At 35.8% G+C, this 18,660-nt stretch overlaps 2 protein-coding genes, 1 long non-coding RNA gene and 1 pseudogene across 3 annotated transcripts; 2 read left to right on the forward strand and 2 right to left on the reverse strand.

Annotated features, from left to right (window-relative positions):
- Nucleotides 1-1,968: 1,968 nt before the first annotated feature.
- On the reverse strand, nt 1,969-4,196 carry LOC110669227 (cysteine protease XCP2-like; annotated as a pseudogene).
- A 4,703-nt stretch (nt 4,197-8,899) lies between these two features.
- LOC110669253 (protein CUP-SHAPED COTYLEDON 3) lies at nt 8,900-11,641 on the forward strand. Its single transcript, XM_021830805.2, has 3 exons — nt 8,900-9,285; nt 10,087-10,361; nt 10,738-11,641. Exons 1-3 carry the CDS (start codon nt 9,084-9,086, stop codon nt 11,434-11,436), a joined length of 1,176 nt encoding a protein of 391 aa, XP_021686497.2. The 5' UTR covers nt 8,900-9,083; the 3' UTR covers nt 11,437-11,641.
- A 1,065-nt stretch (nt 11,642-12,706) lies between these two features.
- LOC110669201 (uncharacterized) lies at nt 12,707-14,262 on the reverse strand. Its single transcript, XR_002497640.2, has 2 exons — nt 13,948-14,262; nt 12,707-12,987 (listed from the first exon to the last, which is right to left on the reverse strand). It is a non-coding gene; the product is annotated as an uncharacterized LOC110669201 (long non-coding RNA).
- Nucleotides 14,263-15,055: 793 nt separating this feature from the next.
- Nucleotides 15,056-18,646, forward strand: LOC110669231 (protein PLASTID MOVEMENT IMPAIRED 1). The gene has a single exon (XM_058130941.1). The coding sequence runs from the start codon at nt 15,826-15,828 to the stop codon at nt 18,388-18,390; it is 2,565 nt and encodes an 854-aa protein (XP_057986924.1). The 5' UTR covers nt 15,056-15,825; the 3' UTR covers nt 18,391-18,646.
- The last annotated feature ends 14 nt before the right edge of the window (nt 18,647-18,660 follow it).

The following is an 18,660-nucleotide window of genomic DNA, read 5'->3' on the forward strand; positions in this document are numbered from 1 at the left end:
AATTATTAGGTGATCGAGGTCACTATTTTTAGTAAAATATTAATTTTAATTGTAATTTCGATATTATTATATGTTCCATGCATCACTTATATGCATATATTTATGTAGTTAAACTCTAGGCACGAATTATGTTGCATTCATGTCATGAGTGTTGTTGTGGTAATTTGGAGCAAATTGGCGTGCGTGTGATGTGGTGTGGACTATGGATATGGAATTAAGAGAGCCAATATATTATGATTGATGCTGTGAGTGCTCCAAATTACCTTTTGATGCTATGATGTGAATATGATGTTGATGTTGCATTTCACTCTTTATAGAGATTATGGTTAAAATTGATATTTTACTTCACCATATTTTTCCATGAGACATTTTTAGAATAACCTTTCCTCTCGGGTTATGAAAAGATTACTTAATTGTATTATTATTCTCTAAATTTGTAAATTTAGGACTCGCATGTGTTAGTAGTAGTATTTTCATATTAATAAATGAAAAGAAAAATTTTATGAGATTTAAACAGATTGTAATGAGAGTAATGTTGGAGCGAGAGGCTCTTATTATTTCTTGATGCTATATCGTTGGGTTTTGACCATAAAAATATTTTATTTAAATGAATTTACATGTAGGAACTAAGTTTTTGGGCCTTGGTTATTGATTTTAGAATAGTACGTGACAAATATGGTTCTATTATGTGTCAAAACTGAATTTTTAATTTTAAAAAAAATATAAAAAATTTTAATAATCGAATTGAATCAAATCAAATCAAATTAAATCAAGTAAATAAAATAAAAAATGAAATCAAACCAAATCAAATTACAATCAAAATTCTGAAGAACCTTTTAATTTGATTTCGAATCTCTAGCACTTAAAATCGGAATCGAACCATGTTGATACCTTTATACACCCTTTCATTTAGCAATTAATGTATCATTTAAAATTACAATAAATTTTACTTAAAACAGTAAAAATTTTAAATAAATCATAATTTATTATTATTATTTTTTATTTACAAATTATACGCCTCAATATAAATAAAAAAAATTTCCCAAATTATCTCATACGTCATATTTGCATATCTGCACAAATCAATTTCCTTTAATGATCCTGATTGGCATAAAATTTTTACCCATTTTTGTTTCCTTTCCACTTTCCAAGTCCAACTTAGTAATAGCAGCAACAATGCCGTTAATCGAAAGCCCTTTCTACCCTTGACTGTGCAAAAACGCAGTATTAATTACCACTTCAAAGCCATCATCGTTGCAGAGATGGGCCTCTTTTCATTGATGCCTATATGATCTCCTCTGTATCCCTCCAATTATGAAACTTCTCGAAAGGATATACTACGAGCTGCAGCCTCTCAACCCACCAAGCACAAATCTCAACCGCAGTCGTATCTTTCATGATCAGCAACGCCCTTCTCGGCACCGAGCAATTGGTCAGGTATGTATTCTGTAAACAAGGTGACCGAATGGGAAGGTGCAACGTTTATGGACTCCGACTGATGCTGATGGTGCTGAGCTCTATGGAATGTGGGTTTATAGTGCATGCAGGACCTTTATAGTGCCTGCAGAACTTTTTCCAGCTAGATAATACAAACATGTCATGGGATTTCAGTAGCCATGCATGGGGAAGATAGGTGCATTGATAGGTCTCTTTAGGGTTTTTTGGGATTTAAAGTACATAAAAATGATTGTCCAAAAGCCGAACCAATAACAGTAGCATTATGTGAGCTATGTATTCACACCCCAAACCACGGGAAGATCATTAGATAGATCATGAGAATGAGAACTGCCAAGTGCCAAATTAGATAAAAAAGCTGAGCAAATTATTTATTAATAAGTAAAAGACGTCACTCCATTGCATGGTTCTACGTTTGAAACATAATAATATATTATAACAACCTTTGCCCATAAGAATGTGAGCTGAAAGTGGTAAGAAAGTTTAAGTGAAAACCAAAAGCCTTGTAATTAATCACTTCTTTTGAATGGTATAAGAAGCCATTTTGTTGATTCCACATAATCCAGCAGGCCAGCCAGTGTTTCTCTTCATTCTTATGTAACCATTTTCTCCCATGTAGGCCCCCATGAATTCTTAATAATTATGTAATTCAATCCTACGGCTGCCACTACATGATCTAGCTCAGCTCTACATAAAACATCAAAAACACCCTATGTACAAGAAGGAAACCCTCCATTGAGTAGTTACATAACTCGATCATCATAAAATGGCTATGCATATTAGGGGCTTTCTCACCAAGAATTTATATCGAATCAAATATAGTTAAATTTTTATTTTGATTTAATTTAATATTTTAATTTAATTTTGATTTAGCTTCAGTTTAATTTTAATTTTTTTAGGTACGGTTATGTTAAAATTTAATCCTCCGAAAAGATTTTATATTATATTTATTATAAAGAGTCCAACATGAGTTACCATTTTAATTTTAAATTTAATTGTCATTTAAAATATAATAAGATTTTGTTATGTCAAAATTATTTCCTTTATTAACTTAAATTTTATTGTATTAATATAAATAATTAATGCCAATCTAAATAGCTTGGTTGGTCAGTGTAGAAAGTGGGGAAGTCTTGAGTTCGAATCCCCCATCTTTCTCTTCTAAATTCACTAATATTTACTTATGAATAATCTCATATTTACCATTAGAATAAAAACAGGTTCTATTTAAATTTATTAATTTACCATTATTATTTAATAATCTCATATTAATTTATTAATAATCTCATATTACTATTTAAATTTATTAAATTTAAATTTAAATTTATTAATCTATGAATAATCTCATATTTACCATTATTAATACAAATAAAAAAATGATAGATTTTTTTGACATAATTTATAATTTATCTTTATGATACACAACTTAATTAGTTATAATAAAATTATATATATATATATATATTCAGTTCGGTAATCAGTCCATATTTTAATGCTTGAAACTGAATTAAAATAGTAATATAAATTTTTAATTTGATTCAATTTAATTCATACAATATCAATTTTTTAAATTTTAATTTAATTTAATTTAATTTTAAAATTCAGTTTGAGACACCAAAAACTGTGCAGCCCTAATACATATACATGATCTTGGAGCATCGTTAAATAATATACTTACCCTATTATAAAACTGGTACCCCATTATAAAACTGGAAGTGCCTACCAGAACCATGAATGCCGACGCTGAGGGGCTGATTTGCAAGTGAATTCAAAAAACAATCTTCACTGTCCTTGGGCACGTCCCCGCACCCACTAATGGTTACTACTTCCGATTCTTTCTGCAACACAAAACAAAGGAATCTTATGGACAAGGCCTGTTTACTAAATAGGCTTTATGGGTCTTGGGCTTCCTTTTATATGTTGAGGTTTTCTTGGACAAATGGAGTTCAGTTTTTTACCTTCATCTTACAAGGGATATATAGATAATCTTCTTCCTTGAGGAGTCCACCACTGGAGACAACGTACGCAAAAGCATTATCCATGAGTCCTCCATTGCAGCGATTGTTATTGGTAGTGTCACAATCGATCAACTCTGTCTCTGAAAGATCGGTCAAATTTCCTGTGAAAATCTGATCTATGCCTCTATTGCGGCTATTGTTGAAAATGCACAGGAACTACCTATATCATGCACATGCACCACTTTCATTCAATAGTAATTACTCAATTCAACCATTGGCTCAGAGAGAAAGGGATAGTAGTGGAAGCTTACCGCATGAAACTTGGTTCTTGACACTAGTAACAGCTCCTTTTTTTCTCCAATCCACATACTCGGGAATATTCTCAAGATCGTTGTAAATGAATTCTTCAGGACTCTCTCTTCTTTTAGATAAGTTAGGCTTCAATCCTAGAAACTTCTTCTTGAACTCTTCATGGCTCAAATCTGCAAACTGATTGAGTCCAAGCCAGTAGTTTTTAACCTTCTTATTAGTCTCATCAATATGAATCACGTTATCTTTGAAAATTTCGAATTTTTGCAACTTCTCATCAACACGCACATAAACCTTTCCAAATTTTGACATCCATGATTCGAAAAGATCTATGAGTTTGTTATCGGATGTCAAGTCTTCTGGGGAATAGCCAACGATTGAGAAATCGTGAGCAAATCCCAAGTGGGCAAAGGAAGAAGACACAGAGAACACAAGAAGAAGCATAAGAAAATATGAAGAGAGAGCCATTGGGTTGGGTTTAACAATGGGCACAAAGTAGATTGGAGGAATGGATGATGGAGTGAGTGGCTTATATAGATCGTGTTTGAGGTATTGCTTTCAAGCATGTATAGTTCTTGAATATTTGCTGAATAGGAATCTTTATAAGTATATTATCATATCATTTATGGTATTATTATAATTATCATAAAGATATATCATTCACATAACAAATCTAAGTTTGAGTGCTCATTTATAACATAATAAGTTCATATACCTGAAAGCTAAATACATCTGACTATATATGATAAACAATAAAATAAATTTTACAATGGCATTATCATTCTAATTAAATTATTGAATGTAATAAAATTATCCATTTAACGTTGAAATCATTTTAAATAAAAAAACAACTCAATTTACAAAAAGATAATTTACAGTAAAAAAAAAGAAATATTTGCAATTAAAATCATATCCATTCATTAATCGATCTAATGATAAATTTCTTAAAAACAATGCACAAATTAAAATTTTCATCAAAAACATTGTTTACATCATTCTAAACTAGCATTAAGATTTATACCAGCATATTAAAAAATTAGAATTTATTTATATTCAGCTTCAATGAATGTTGTAGCAAAGAGATCTATGTAGAATGAGAAGAACGAAAAATTGTAAATGGAGATTGCTTCAGTACTGCAGAGAAAGCAAGTGCAAACCCCAATAGCCTATATGAATTAATGGGGGAATGCAGGAAATAAGGCCCAAAGTCTTTCCGTGGATCGAAAATGACAATTTCCAAATCATTATGGACTCGTTAGTTCATGTTCTCATGCATAAAATCTTAAGATGATGACTTGTTTCACTAGTTTAAAATATAATCAAATAAATATCTCATTATTCGCAGTCTAAATCTCCATTTGTTTGCTAAAATTATTTTTCATTTTTACTAATATAAAGTTATTTTTGAAAGAAAATGACTTTTTTTCAAAGAGAAAATTATATTTTGAACTTTGATAATCATATTAAATTGTGAAAACACTTATACATATATAATATAAATACATATGGTAATTTAGTGTTTAATTTAGTGAGATGACCTTGTCCCACCTCAATTCAACTCTCCAAACTAGCATAATGACTAAATATTGTATCTGCTTAGGAATGTAATAGGAGGTGGCAGCGGATTGTCAAGTGATTCGTCTCATTGAGTACCATCTCGAATTCAGTGATAGATCCATTTCTATAGATTTAAGTTAAATCAATGACGTTGACCGGTAACCCTAGGCTTTTAGCATAAGGGAGTTATAATTATCATATTCGGAGAGCTTTTATTTTGTACATTTTAAAAAAAATATGTATTATTAGTTTAATATTATAACAAAATAATGAAAAATATAATTTTATGAAAAATAAAATATTTTTTTAGAAAACAATTTTCTATAGAAAGCATTTTATATACCAATTATTTCCCGCGAGACAAAAGGAGCTTAAATATTACATGATTGTAGAGAGTTGGAGAACCTTTTAACAATTGCACCAACTATAACAAGCTCTTAAAATATCGAATTGCTTGTATTTGTAACCAATTTTTTGCCTTGGAAAAACATGTTTCACGGTTAAGAAAATTTAAATAGAGAATTGATCACAATTCTCTCATGCACGCTCGTAATGTGAACATACGTACACTACACTCTGGCTTTTCTTTAGCCTAAAAAACCACATATTATCGAGGAATTATTAAGTGCACTCGGTATATATACACCTTCTCTCACAATTATGTGAGACCCACTCCCTATATAATAGGAAAGATCCATTTTCTGTGAAAGAAAGAATACTATTTTTTAGTGCTCCTGATGTACCTAATAATTAGCCCATATTATCGTATAAGCTAATTGAAATTATGGCCATCTCATCCATATATTTGCCATAACTTATATACTTTATTTTATATGGGAATGGGATGTTATTTCCACGTTCATGGCTATTGTAACCTCTACAAAAGGGAAAATTTTAAAATACGAGGCATTGTAAAGTGAAAGCTGTAACAATGAATTGAGGGCTTGGAAGTTTGGATAACCCTGGCTTGGGGGAAGGGGGAGAACAGTTAAACTGAAAGACCGTTGAAGGAATTAAAAGCAGAAAAAAGTAATTGATTTGGAATGCAATTGCGTACACAACCCTCCAAAGATGGCATCGCACTACTATTATTAATGCCCTAAACGACAAGACATTTTAACTCTTCGTGAGTACTTCCCCGAAGGCCCCACAAACCCTGCACATCACCCACGAACGTGCGCCCAACTGCATTGTGTATATATATAGACAGAGATAGATATGCATTCGTACATGATGTTCATTAGGAGGTTCCGGTTAATGTACGATCATTGAAGTGGGCGTTTCAGCAAATATATAGCTGAAATGGGATCTGCCGCAAAGATTTGAGCTAGCTCTATTATTGAAAATTGAAATGCCATTCATTTATCAGTGAATCCACCTATACTATCCACTATCTTTACGTTTGAATTGAAGGAAGGAGAATAATAAAAGAAAAATAAAAAAATAATAATAAAAATAAAATATATTTTTTCTCTCATAGAGAGAGAAAAATATTAGAGAAAATTTTATTTTATAAATAATAAAATTATAATCTTACTCCTAAATTAAAAAATAAAAATTTATTAAATATAAAAATATATTTGTAACTTTCTTTTTTTTTCTTCTTACTTCCTTTCACTGTAGAGAGAAAGTAGAAGTGGATAAAAAAAATTTTATTTTCCTCTCAAATTTTTCTTTCCTCTTTATTTTCTACTAATTTAAACACAAAATAATAAAAAATAAAATTATTTTTCTCTAAAATTTTATTTCCTCCCTTATTTTCTTTCTATACAAACATAGTGTAACTCCAGCAAAAGATGGTTGTTCAATTCTAAAATAATGGGTCGTCCTCAGTCTTGACTTTACCCTGTCATGTCCCTCTCCCTGGAGTCCTTGGTGTCTTTACAATGACAAACGAGTAAGGCAGGTGGTGGGTGGAAGGCACCTTCCCTTCGCCTCCCTATTTACTATCATATCCCTTGTGATTGGAGTAACTTTGTGATATCATTGTGATTTCATGTAGTAGATCTATATGGAATAACAAATTAATGAGTGATTTAATTAGAAGAACTTGTTTTGTTATTGTACATTTAAATCTTAATTATTATCATGCAATTTATGGTAGGGTTGCAAATCAAACAAGAAACAAGGCCAAATGGGTTGAAGGTGTTTTTTTATTATTATAACAGAAGGTATATCCCACATCCAATAGATTAATCATCCTCTAGCTTTTTAGAATAATTTAAGAAATCCAAAGAATAGATAGTGAGACTCCCAAACTCCAACTTGGGATGTTGTCATTTTTGAGTCTCAAAAGTTAATCATTCAGCTAACACCTCAGTAGCAAATGGGTTGCGTATCTGATAGAGATGATAAGAGTAAAAACAGGGCCTAAGGGCAAATCGGTTGAAGTTTTCTTTGGCTGCAGGAGATGTATTTGTATTCACCAGATTAATAACCTTCTGTTCTCTTAGAATAATTTAGAAACTTCAAATGAAAAATAGCGAGACATGACATTTCCTTAAAATCGAAATTGAAATGACACAGTTCTTTTGATTCTCAGTGTTAACCATCCAGCGAACGCTCATCTAATCGGCAAATGGGTTGATGTTATCCCATGTGATAATGGAAAATAAGAGGACTGCAGTGCAGGGTGATCAGGGCAAGAACCAGAGCTAGAGACGATTGAAAATAATAGTAACAATTATAAGGAAGTGAAGGAGTAGATATATAGGAGTAGGCTGCAATCTAGGCTTATGCAGTAGACAGCATTAGATTCTGGGGTGGTGTTATCTTTTACTTGGGTGACTCACCAAGATCTAGACGCCTAGGTTTCCAACCTTTTTTTATTTTCATTTTTCTATATATATATATATATATATATATATATATATATATATATATATATATATATATATATATATATAATACACGTGCAACGCCGACACCCCTTTTATGATATCCCCATAAATGCTTCTTCTCATTGCTCTCATATGAAAATCAAACATCGCACCCTAAGCTAGGGTTTCAGTAATCGCAGTGTCTTCGTGCGCTTCTGCTGACAAACAATATTACCTGCTCCTAGAACTTGCACGCGATCCGGTTCGAATCGATTAATCATTAATTTCAGATTAAATTTTAAGGTTAATCGAAATTAGATTGAATCAAATTAGATTGAAGATGTTCACCCTATTTTTAATGGTAATCTAGATTCAATTTATTTTGATCAAATTTAATAATTAGACTATTTAAACCATTTGATTTTGATCATATTTAAAGTTACGACTTTAATCATTTGAAAATTAATTAATTTTGATCTAATTTCTATTTTTAATTGAATTATGGTCAGATTTTTACACTGATTTTAATATCAAATTCGATTTAATTTAATTTTAACAATTTAATCATTATATTTTAATTTTTTTTGTAATAGTTTAAATTTATTAATTAGGTGATGCTGATGATTAACTTGCTGCTCAAAATAAAGGAAGGCTGTTCTTGTGCATTCTCATTTACTCTCCCCTTCCGTGGACTGCACAATCTCACCAACTCTTGTTTTTTTTTTTTTTTTTTTTTTAACATATAATTCTTTCTCTTTATTTTTAAAAAAATAATAAAAACCTATTCCCTGATTGGATTCCACTCCTCTTCAGGTGCGTTCCTGCAGTAGGTCCTTCCCTTATCTCTCCTCAAATCTCGCTTAGCTTCGCTTCTCCTTCGGTTTCAGTGCTTAAATTCCCTATATATCACACCTCATAATAACCCTTTTCTCTTCACTACTCACCGTTCTCTTCTCTTGTTACAACATCCAACTCCATCTCTTGGAAAATGTTGACTGTGGAAGAGCTTCTGTTTGAGCTCACTGGGGAAGATGGAAATGACCAAGGTTTGCCACCAGGGTTTAGATTCCATCCAACTGATGAAGAGCTTATAACCTTCTATCTTGCTTCAAAGGTCTTTAATGGGAACTTTCGTGGAGTGGAAATCGCTGAAGTTGACCTTAACAGATGTGAGCCCTGGGAGCTTCCAGGTATACGCTTTGTTTTTTTTCTTTTTTCAAGATGAAATTGTACTTTATTTTTTTGCTTGCGATTCGCTATTCTTGTCATTGGAATAGCAACTTTCAAGATTCTGCAAATGAATATCTCTTCTTTTTCCCTTTTTCATATGTGAAGAAGCATTTGGTTTCGTTTCTTTCCTTGTTCTTGATTGAGTAAAACTGATTGATCAGTTAAGCTTAGGCTGGATATATTCACTCTAATGAACTGTTTTTTTTACTTGAGGATCGACGATTCACTAGTAAACATAAACTGCAGGAGCTAAGCTTTAGACATTTCACTTAAACCTCACAAATGCAGCAAACTAAATTATGATCTTAAAATCTCACGAGCCTTGTGATGGATGTCTTCTTGTGAGTATTGCACAACTCGATAAATCAACAATATATTACTCTCTCGATCTTGTGAGCCTTATTGTAATAAGACATCATAGGGTCTTCATTAGATTATTGAACTGCTGACATTATCATAGCAATGACTAGCTCATTTAAGTCTATTATATCCGAGAAACTCAAGCAAACGACGGTTTTGTTTAAAGTCCAAAGGTTCTTGATCTATTTCTTGCAGATATACACGAATATTTTAGGGATTAAAATCGCTGTCGTGAAGTTGAGTATGATACACACATACCCTTTAAGCTATTCCCCACCATACATTTTGGCTAGAAAATTTAGCCATACTCTGAAAGTAGATTAACTTGTGACGAATCCCAATTCATTAAATGCACATTTGATAATGGTGTGGCTGTGTCCTTGGTTTTTGTTGTTAATCAGATGTGGCAAAAATGGGGGAGAGGGAGTGGTACTTCTTCAGCCTGAGGGACAGGAAGTATCCAACTGGGCTAAGAACAAATAGAGCAACCGGAGCTGGGTACTGGAAGGCCACAGGGAAAGATAGGGAAGTGTACGGTGCCTCAAGTGGTGCTTTACTTGGCATGAAGAAGACCTTGGTTTTCTACAAGGGCAGAGCTCCAAGAGGTGAGAAGACCAAGTGGGTCATGCACGAGTACCGCTTGGACGGTGATTTTTCCTACCGCCACACGTGCAAGGTAAGTGTGGGAGTCATCCCTCTCCTTCCCACAGGTGCTTGTGGGGAATCAAGCTATAATTTCTTGCACACACCATCTCTCTCTCTTGTCCTTTTCTGGGTTGACTTGGTGTATGTGCAAGCCGACTAGGCCATTTTCACTCCATTATTCACCTTCGGGGTAGTTTCTGACGTGATTGCTTTGATTTAACATGCCCTATTTTGGTGTCAAATGGCTCTTGCATTTATTAGTCCTACAGAAAATTCATGACATCTGCATTAGGATTGCCGCAACATTTTTTATGTACTTGAACCCTGCTTGGAACATGCTGCCTACTAATATTTATTACGCTATCATATAAAGATCTTATCGTCCTTGAAATATGGTTGCTTTGCAGGAGGAATGGGTGATTTGCAGGATATATCACAAAATTGGGGAAAAGAGAAATGGCCTTGTTCAAGGGCAAGGCTTCCTCTTGGAAACTTCATCACCACCCATCTCTTGTTCCTTGCCTTCATTGCTTGAAGCCCAATCTACCATATTAGAATGTCAAGCTCAGGCTCCAACCGAGGTCCTCCAAAATCCTTTTCTGATTCACCAACGAGAAAGTGATCTCAAAAGTTTACTAGTCTCCCAATCTCACGTACTCTCAGTAAATGGGTTATTCCAACCCTCTTTTTCCCCATCTCCCATGACAATCAACACCAGAGAAACAAACAAAAACACAGACACAAACACCAATAACAACCCATCACCATCTATGCTCATCAAGTCCCTTCTCTCGCATCAAGATTGCACTTTGAAGGAACAATCCACTATTCCCAAACACTGCAAGACAGAGGCAAACTTTTCCCATTTTCAACAACCTGAAGCTAACTTGAACTGGGTGGATAAGATTCATCCAAGCCAATACCAATATCCAGTGTCTTTTGAGATGGATTGCAATGTTTTGGGGCTCTTAACAGCTGCTAGTGACTCAGACATTACGACCCATGAGATGTCCACTTCAATTGTTTTCAACAAGGCCGGCTTTCAGATGATGTTAGATACTCCAATCAGACTCCCTGCAGAATCTTGGCAGCTAGATACTAATTAAGATCTTCGAGTGTCAAAACAGCTAGTGCCATAGTAGTTCATACGTATACAACATACCATCAATAGAATATGTAGCCCCTGATGAGTTAATTAATGTACTGCAGCAGTAAATGTAGCGCTAGCAATCCTAAGGTTCATCCATTCATGCAAGAATATCTGGGTAATATTTTAGATATTTTAAAGATAATGTGTTTGTTTTTATTTGACACCTCTCTTCCGGGACTCTTATGTGTGTGTGTGCGTGTGTGGAGAGGGTGAGCAGCAAAAGGCGCTGTTAGATGTGACACGGTTGATGGGATTGGAGGTTCCTGTATTTTAACGTCACTTGTTGTTGATGATTGATGATGGGATTGGGTGAGGGTCCCTTTGCATGCATGCGCGCTGTGTAGGGGTCTGTCCAACTGTATCCGGCCCTATAAACTGTGTCTAGACAGACAAAGCTTGGATATATCTAAAAAGCTTTGCATGATTCATAAAGTCGCTGACAATGGCATCGTGAATTTGTTCTTGTAAAATTATGTAACGCACAAATTCTGGTTAAATAAACGTACAAAAGACAGCCACCTGAGCCATTAACAGCTACCTCTACAAGTATCACATGTAGCATTGGTCATGATGGCTAATCTACCTGTTAATCATGACAGAGTTTGGTACGATCCAACAGGGACGTTGATAGCAGGAGAAATTATCCAGGAATTTCACGGAAATCAGAGTTTCTGTTCTTCAATTTCATTCTGTGGTTCCTCAACACAAAATTCTCGATTCGAATATTAGCCGCCATCGGCCCAACCCTTCATCCTGGACATCTCACTCTTACGTAGCCACTGGGCCAGGAACTAGAAACGAGATGTGTTTTCTGGGCCGAGCAGAGAGCAATAAATACAGTAAACTCACGTTCCAGTCTACGAAAAATGGTAGCCAAGTCTCCATACAACTCATCCACGTAGAAGAAAGCAAATTAATAAAAATGGGCTTGGGGACCTCCACATGAGGAAGGTAATGCACCTAGCAAAGTTCAACAAATGTAGCATGCCTTTTACCATTCTAAAGAATTAACACTCATCTAAAAAATTTGCTAAGGTTAATCCGTTACGCCTAAAACTAGTAAGACTTTCAGCTACAAAGTCATAATCAAGAAATAAAAAGCTGCAATATGTAGCAAACCATACCATATGGTCTCATTTATAACATGTACTCATCACTCATTACCAATTGAGAATGTCAGATTTGGCAATGACTTGAGCTCCATTAGATTACAGAGAGCACCAATGTTTAATCAGTATTATGAATCATTCAGAATTTATTCCACAATATGCTTGATGGGGCAGCATGCGGCATTGATTAACTAGATAATGTTTATGATGAGCAATTTCCAAGAAAAAAGATCTACAACTCGAAGTTGTTCAAGTCAAAATAATAAGCATTTTCATTCACAAACTATCTACTCATGAAATCCAACTGCTAGATCCCGAGTTGAGGATTATTACATGCCCGTGCACCTCAAAGCAAGCACAAATCTATAAGCATGCAGATCCAACCATCAATGCTGCCCCTGTTACAAAAGAATTGAGTTAAGTCGGCTGCAGTACAGGGTAGATTTTTGCAGAGATTATAAAAGAATGCACACTCTCAAACCTCTCAGTCAATGAGAAACTGTGCTGCAATATTTTCTTTTGTTAAAAATATAGCACAAAGCTTGCCATACTGAAACAACAGGAATTACCCACTTTTGTATGACCATCAAAAAACACTGTTACAGGAAACACGGGAATGCATTGAAATTTCTAGATGTGACACAGAAAAAGAACATGTATAAGCACCAATGGCAACATTATACTCAAGACTCTGTATAAGAACCACATGGTCAACTGAAACCCATTGTCATCATTCCAACATGAGCAACAAAAAGTTGTTTCAAATGAAAGTAATTTAAAAAAAAAAAAAAAAGGAATTTGTACTAACAATTGACAATCTAGATGATCAAAGCTGAACTTAGCTACCCCTCCTGATGTTACCCTGCATAGCAGGCATTGCCCTCAATGCCTTGGAAAAACCTTTAAATCAACATCCAGCCAAAAACCCTCAAGTTGTTACAAACAGTAGAACAAAGCTCATATATCATTGGTTCCTGTCTCCTAAGATCAGGGAAACGCCTAGACCAGATACAAGGGCTCATCAAAGTCAAAGGCAAGACCTTGCCTCTTGTACGGAAGTAACAAGAAGGCACCAAGCACCACTTTCTGTATTCACAGGCTTCAAAAGTGAAGCTCTGCTACAGAAGGAGACCGGGCCATCAAGAATTGCAGATTCATGAGATTATGACAGGAATATTTCGAGAACTGCATTCAAGCTAACTGATATAAGCATTCAAGCTAAAATCCAGATCTATCTTGTTTGAGATTTAATCAAATATTTCACTCTAGCGCTTCATCCAGAGGAATAGAGAAGTAAAGATTGTACAAAACCCTAAACCTAGAACAAAAAATAAGAAGAAGAGAGAAGAAGCACCAACCAATAGAGAGAAAGAAGGATGACTAAGATCTTATTTGGGGGATTCACCGCCCTTGGAGGAGGAACCATATCGAGGAGGAGAATAGATCAGAGCCGCCAACATAGCCCCTGGAAGAACAACGTACTTGGCCACCGCAGCCAGCTTCGCCACCAACGGCTCCCCCCGCATGATCGACATTTTTCCACTCTTGCTTCTCCGACTGAACTTTTCAGGCCAAGTGGGTTAGCAATAGCAGCGGAAAGCGTTAATATCTCTCAATATTGGGCTTCTACATAAAAGGCCCGGCCCCGTTGGCACTATGCAACAATATGAGAAATTTTTATAGTCCATTTATATATTTTGTCTTGTAATTTATTTCTGCCTTTTAATCATAATTTATTATTAAAAAATTTTAAATTTTAATTCTATTTTACAAAAATCTCTCGAGTCTGCCATGACAATTTTTTAAGTTAAAAAAATAATAAAATTATATTTTTACTTTATTTATTTTTATACTAAAAAAATTGATCGGTTACTATATAAAATTATTATAAAAATATTAATTTTGTTATCACAATTATTTACTAACTGAGAAGAGGATGGGGATTTACCCTTAATTGAAATTGCTCGCATTTATGGATATATAGTTTAGAGAAATTTTTTAAAAATAAAATTAAAATTTAATAATAAATTAAAATTAAAAAAATAAGTGCAATACAGGTAAAATTAAATGACAAGCCAAAAATATTATCTCAACAATCTCCTATCAAATAGAACTACTTGTTTCAATTTTCAGCAACTTAATTACTAATTGATACTTTAAAAGAAAGCTCTCTCTTTCTCTACTTGTTAGAGAGAGAATTTTCTCTCCGTTCTTCTTCCGTCTAAAGACCAAGTTCTCTCTTTTTTTTTAAACTCACAGTCTTCCTCTGCCCCTTCTGGATAGGGGAGGACTCCTTTTCCCCCAATTTGAAAAGTGAATTTCTCCTTCCCCACCTTCGGACGAGACTTGTACATAGATTTTTGTAATTTCTTTTATTTACAGGTCCACAGTTTCTTGGTGAGGAGTTATTTTGACTTATTGGGTGTAGTTTGGTGACTTATGTTGGGTCGTTCTACTAATGTGGGTACCTCAAGGATGTGTCGACACCAACCTTGAGGCTTTCCAATTCCTCAAAACATAGATGAGAATGAGATGGCAAGAGCTCTACCCCCCTTCTTTGTTTCTTTCGCATCCATGGGCTCTGTGTACTTTGTCGTAGTGTGTCTTTTTAGCTTGGCCTTACCATTTCCTTGGATGTAATTTTGCCTGGGGACTCTCTTTATTCGGCGTCTCTGTCATGCTTGGTCTCTAGCCGCATTTGTCAAGGACTTGCGGCACTTTCTTCTTTTGGATTTGGGTTTCCAGTTCAGGCAAGGATCCAACCTCTAACCTCTGGTAGGGGTTGCTTGTGTGGCCTTTAAGCCTCTAGTTGGACTAAGGTAGGTTGTGTTTAGCTGGGTCATTTTGTTTTTGGGCCAGGGGCCTCTAATTGTATTGAAATGTATAAGCCTTTATTAATGAAAACCTTTCTACTTATGGGAAAATAAAATAAAATTCAGCATGCATTCACCGGGACCAGAGGAAATCCAACATTGTCATTGTCAGCAATTAAAAGAGGACACAACACGAAGTTTCTTCTGTTATCCTTGGCCACTGGATGGTATTGGAAGGACATGCACTTCACCACACAACAATCAACCTTTCATGGCAATTTATCCACCTCAAAACCTTCCAAACATGTGATATAACTCTCTTATCTTCTCCCATTCATCTGCTGGCTTCTCTCTGCAACCAAACCAACCCCAGCAAGCGTCATAAGCCACTTGTTACCTGGTACACCATTTTTCTTTTTTGTGATGGCAGCAGCAGAACACTCATCCCAGAGGAATTCCAATACTCAGCTTTTGGAAGAGCTCGAAGCACTCAGCCAATCTCTCTACCAAACCCACTCTACCACCAACCGAAGAACTGCCTCACTCGCACTTCCTCGAACTTCTGTTCCCACACTCGCTTCCGTCGATGAGACCACCACAGCCAAAGTTAATGATAATTCCACCTCCAGACCCCGCTTCAGGCGCATGTCCTTGTCGCCATGGCGTTCTCGGCCAAAGCCTGATGATAATGGCGCAAAACCATCTGATCAACCTGGCGCCAAGAAACTGGATGAAACAGCTACTTCAACCGAGAAGAAAGGACTTTGGAACTGGAAGCCAATCCGTGCTCTTTCTCACATTGGGATGCAGAAACTGACCTGTTTGTTCTCGGTTGAAGTAGTCGCTATACAAGGCCTTCCAGCTTCGATGAATGGGCTCCGACTTTCCGTTTGTATTAGGAAGACAGAAACCAAGGACGGTGCGGTTCACACGATGCCATCAAGGGTTTCGCAGGGAGCTGCCGATTTTGAAGAGACCCTGTTTGTTAAGTGTCATGTGTATTGCACTTCAGGCAATGGAAAGGAGCTGAAATTCGAGCCCCGTCCGTTTTGGATTTATGCGTTTGCAGTTGATGCTGGAGAGCTTGATTTCGGGAGAGGTTCCGTTGATTTGAGTCGCCTCATTCAGGAATCAATGGAGAAGAATCAAGAAGGTACTCGGATTCGACAGTGGGACACAAGTTTCAATCTTTCTGGAAAGGCTAAAGGAGGAGAACTTGTTCTCAAGTTGGGATTTCAGATTATGGAGAAGGATGGAGGGATTGATATTTACAGTCAGGATGACAAACTGAAGCCAAGTAAATCCAGAAATTTCACATCTTTTGGCCGTAAACAGTCGAAAACATCATTCAGTATCCCCAGTCCAAGGATGTCAAGTCGAAGTGAAGCTTGGACTCCTCCTCAGACAAAATCAGCAGCGGATCTTCAAGGAATAGATGACTTGAATCTTGATGAGCCAGCCCCAGTTCCTTCCTCATCTCCATCAGTTCAGAAATCACAAGTTCCAGAACCGAAGATTGAAGAACTTGAACTCCCAGAATTTGATGTTGTGGATAAAGGAGTTGAGATTCAAGAGAAAGAAGAGTCTGAAGAAAATTTTGAAGCAAAGTCTGCATCAAGTGAAGTTGTCAAGGAGATGGTGCATGATCAGGTACATCTTACCAGATTAAATGAGCTTGATTCAATTGCTCAGCAGATAAAAGCACTTGAATCTATGATGGGAGAAGAAAAAATAGTTAAAATAGAAGATGAAAGTGAATCACAAGGACTAGATGCAGATGAAGAGACTGTCACAAGAGAATTTTTTCAGATGCTTGAGGATGAAGGGATTAACACATACAAATTCAATCAACCTAAAACTCCACCTCTGCCTCTGGGTGAAACTGATGATTCCACAGATTCTGAGTCCAAAGTATATCTGTCTGATCTCGGCAAGGGTTTAGGCTGTGCAGTGCAAACAAGAAATGGAGGCTACTTAGCAGCCATGAATCCACTAGATACTGTTGTTGCAAGGAAAGACACTCCAAAATTAGCGATGCAGATTTCAAAACCAATTATTATTCCATCGCACAAATCCATGAATGGTTTTGAATTATTTCAGAAAATGGCAGCCATTGGTTTTGAGGAACTCAGCTCTCAAATCTTGTCATTGATGCCCATGGATGAACTGATTGGGAAAACCGCAGAACAGATAGCTTTTGAAGGCATAGCTTCTGCAATCATCCAAGGGAGAAACAAAGAAGGTGCTAGTTCCAGTGCTGCTCGTACCATTGCTTCTGTAAAAACCATGGCAAACGCTATGAATACAGGCAGGAAAGATAGGATTTTTACAGGAATTTGGAATGTAGATGAAAATCCGTTGACAGCAGAGGAAATTTTGGCTTTCTCGTTGCAGAAGATTGAGGCAATGTCAGTTGAGGCCTTGAAAATTCAGGCAGAAATGGCAGAGGAAGATGCTCCATTTGATGTTTCTCCACTCAATGAAAAGACAAGCGCAGGTGGTAAGCATAATCATCCTCTGGCTTCTGCCATTCCACTTGAGGACTGGATAAAAAATTACAGCTCATCTACTTTGGATGGTGAGTCAGGGGACCTTGAAACAATCACAGTAGCAGTGGTTGTCCAGCTACGGGATCCCTTGAGGCGATATGAGGCAGTTGGAGGTCCTGTGGTAGCACTTGTTCATGCAATATGCACTGACAACAAAGAAGACAAGTATAATGAGGAAAAGAAATTCAAAGTGACAAGTTTACATGTTGGAGGTTTGAAGTTAAGAACAGGAGGAAAGAACATGTGGGACTCAGAGAAGCAGAGGGTGACTGCAACGCAGTGGCTGGTGGCGCATGGACTGGGAAAGGGAGGAAAGAGGGGGAAACATGTGTTAATAAAGGGGAAAGATCTGTTGTGGAGCATTTCCTCAAGAATAATGGCTGATATGTGGCTCAAACCAATGAGAAATCCAGACGTAAAGATTACAAACAAAGTCTAGAATAAAGTTCGTTCTTATATTGTACTCACGATGCTCACAGCAACATGAAAGTGAAATAGAAGAGTGGAGCTAGAGCATGCAGGCAATAGTAAGGAAGCTTTCTTGTTGGGATGCAGGCAGCAAAATACCATTTGTAAGATTCTAGATATAATAAGTCTTCAATTATATAAGTTCTTTATTATATAAGATTTGTTAACTGCAAGTACACTTTGTTCAAACTCTTCATAATGGAAAATACAGTTCCCAGATTTCGATATTTCAATTATTCAC

The sequence above is a fragment of the Hevea brasiliensis genome, chromosome 2, assembly GCF_030052815.1.
Source record: "Hevea brasiliensis isolate MT/VB/25A 57/8 chromosome 2, ASM3005281v1, whole genome shotgun sequence".
Classification (NCBI taxonomy): domain Eukaryota; kingdom Viridiplantae; phylum Streptophyta; class Magnoliopsida; order Malpighiales; family Euphorbiaceae; genus Hevea; species Hevea brasiliensis.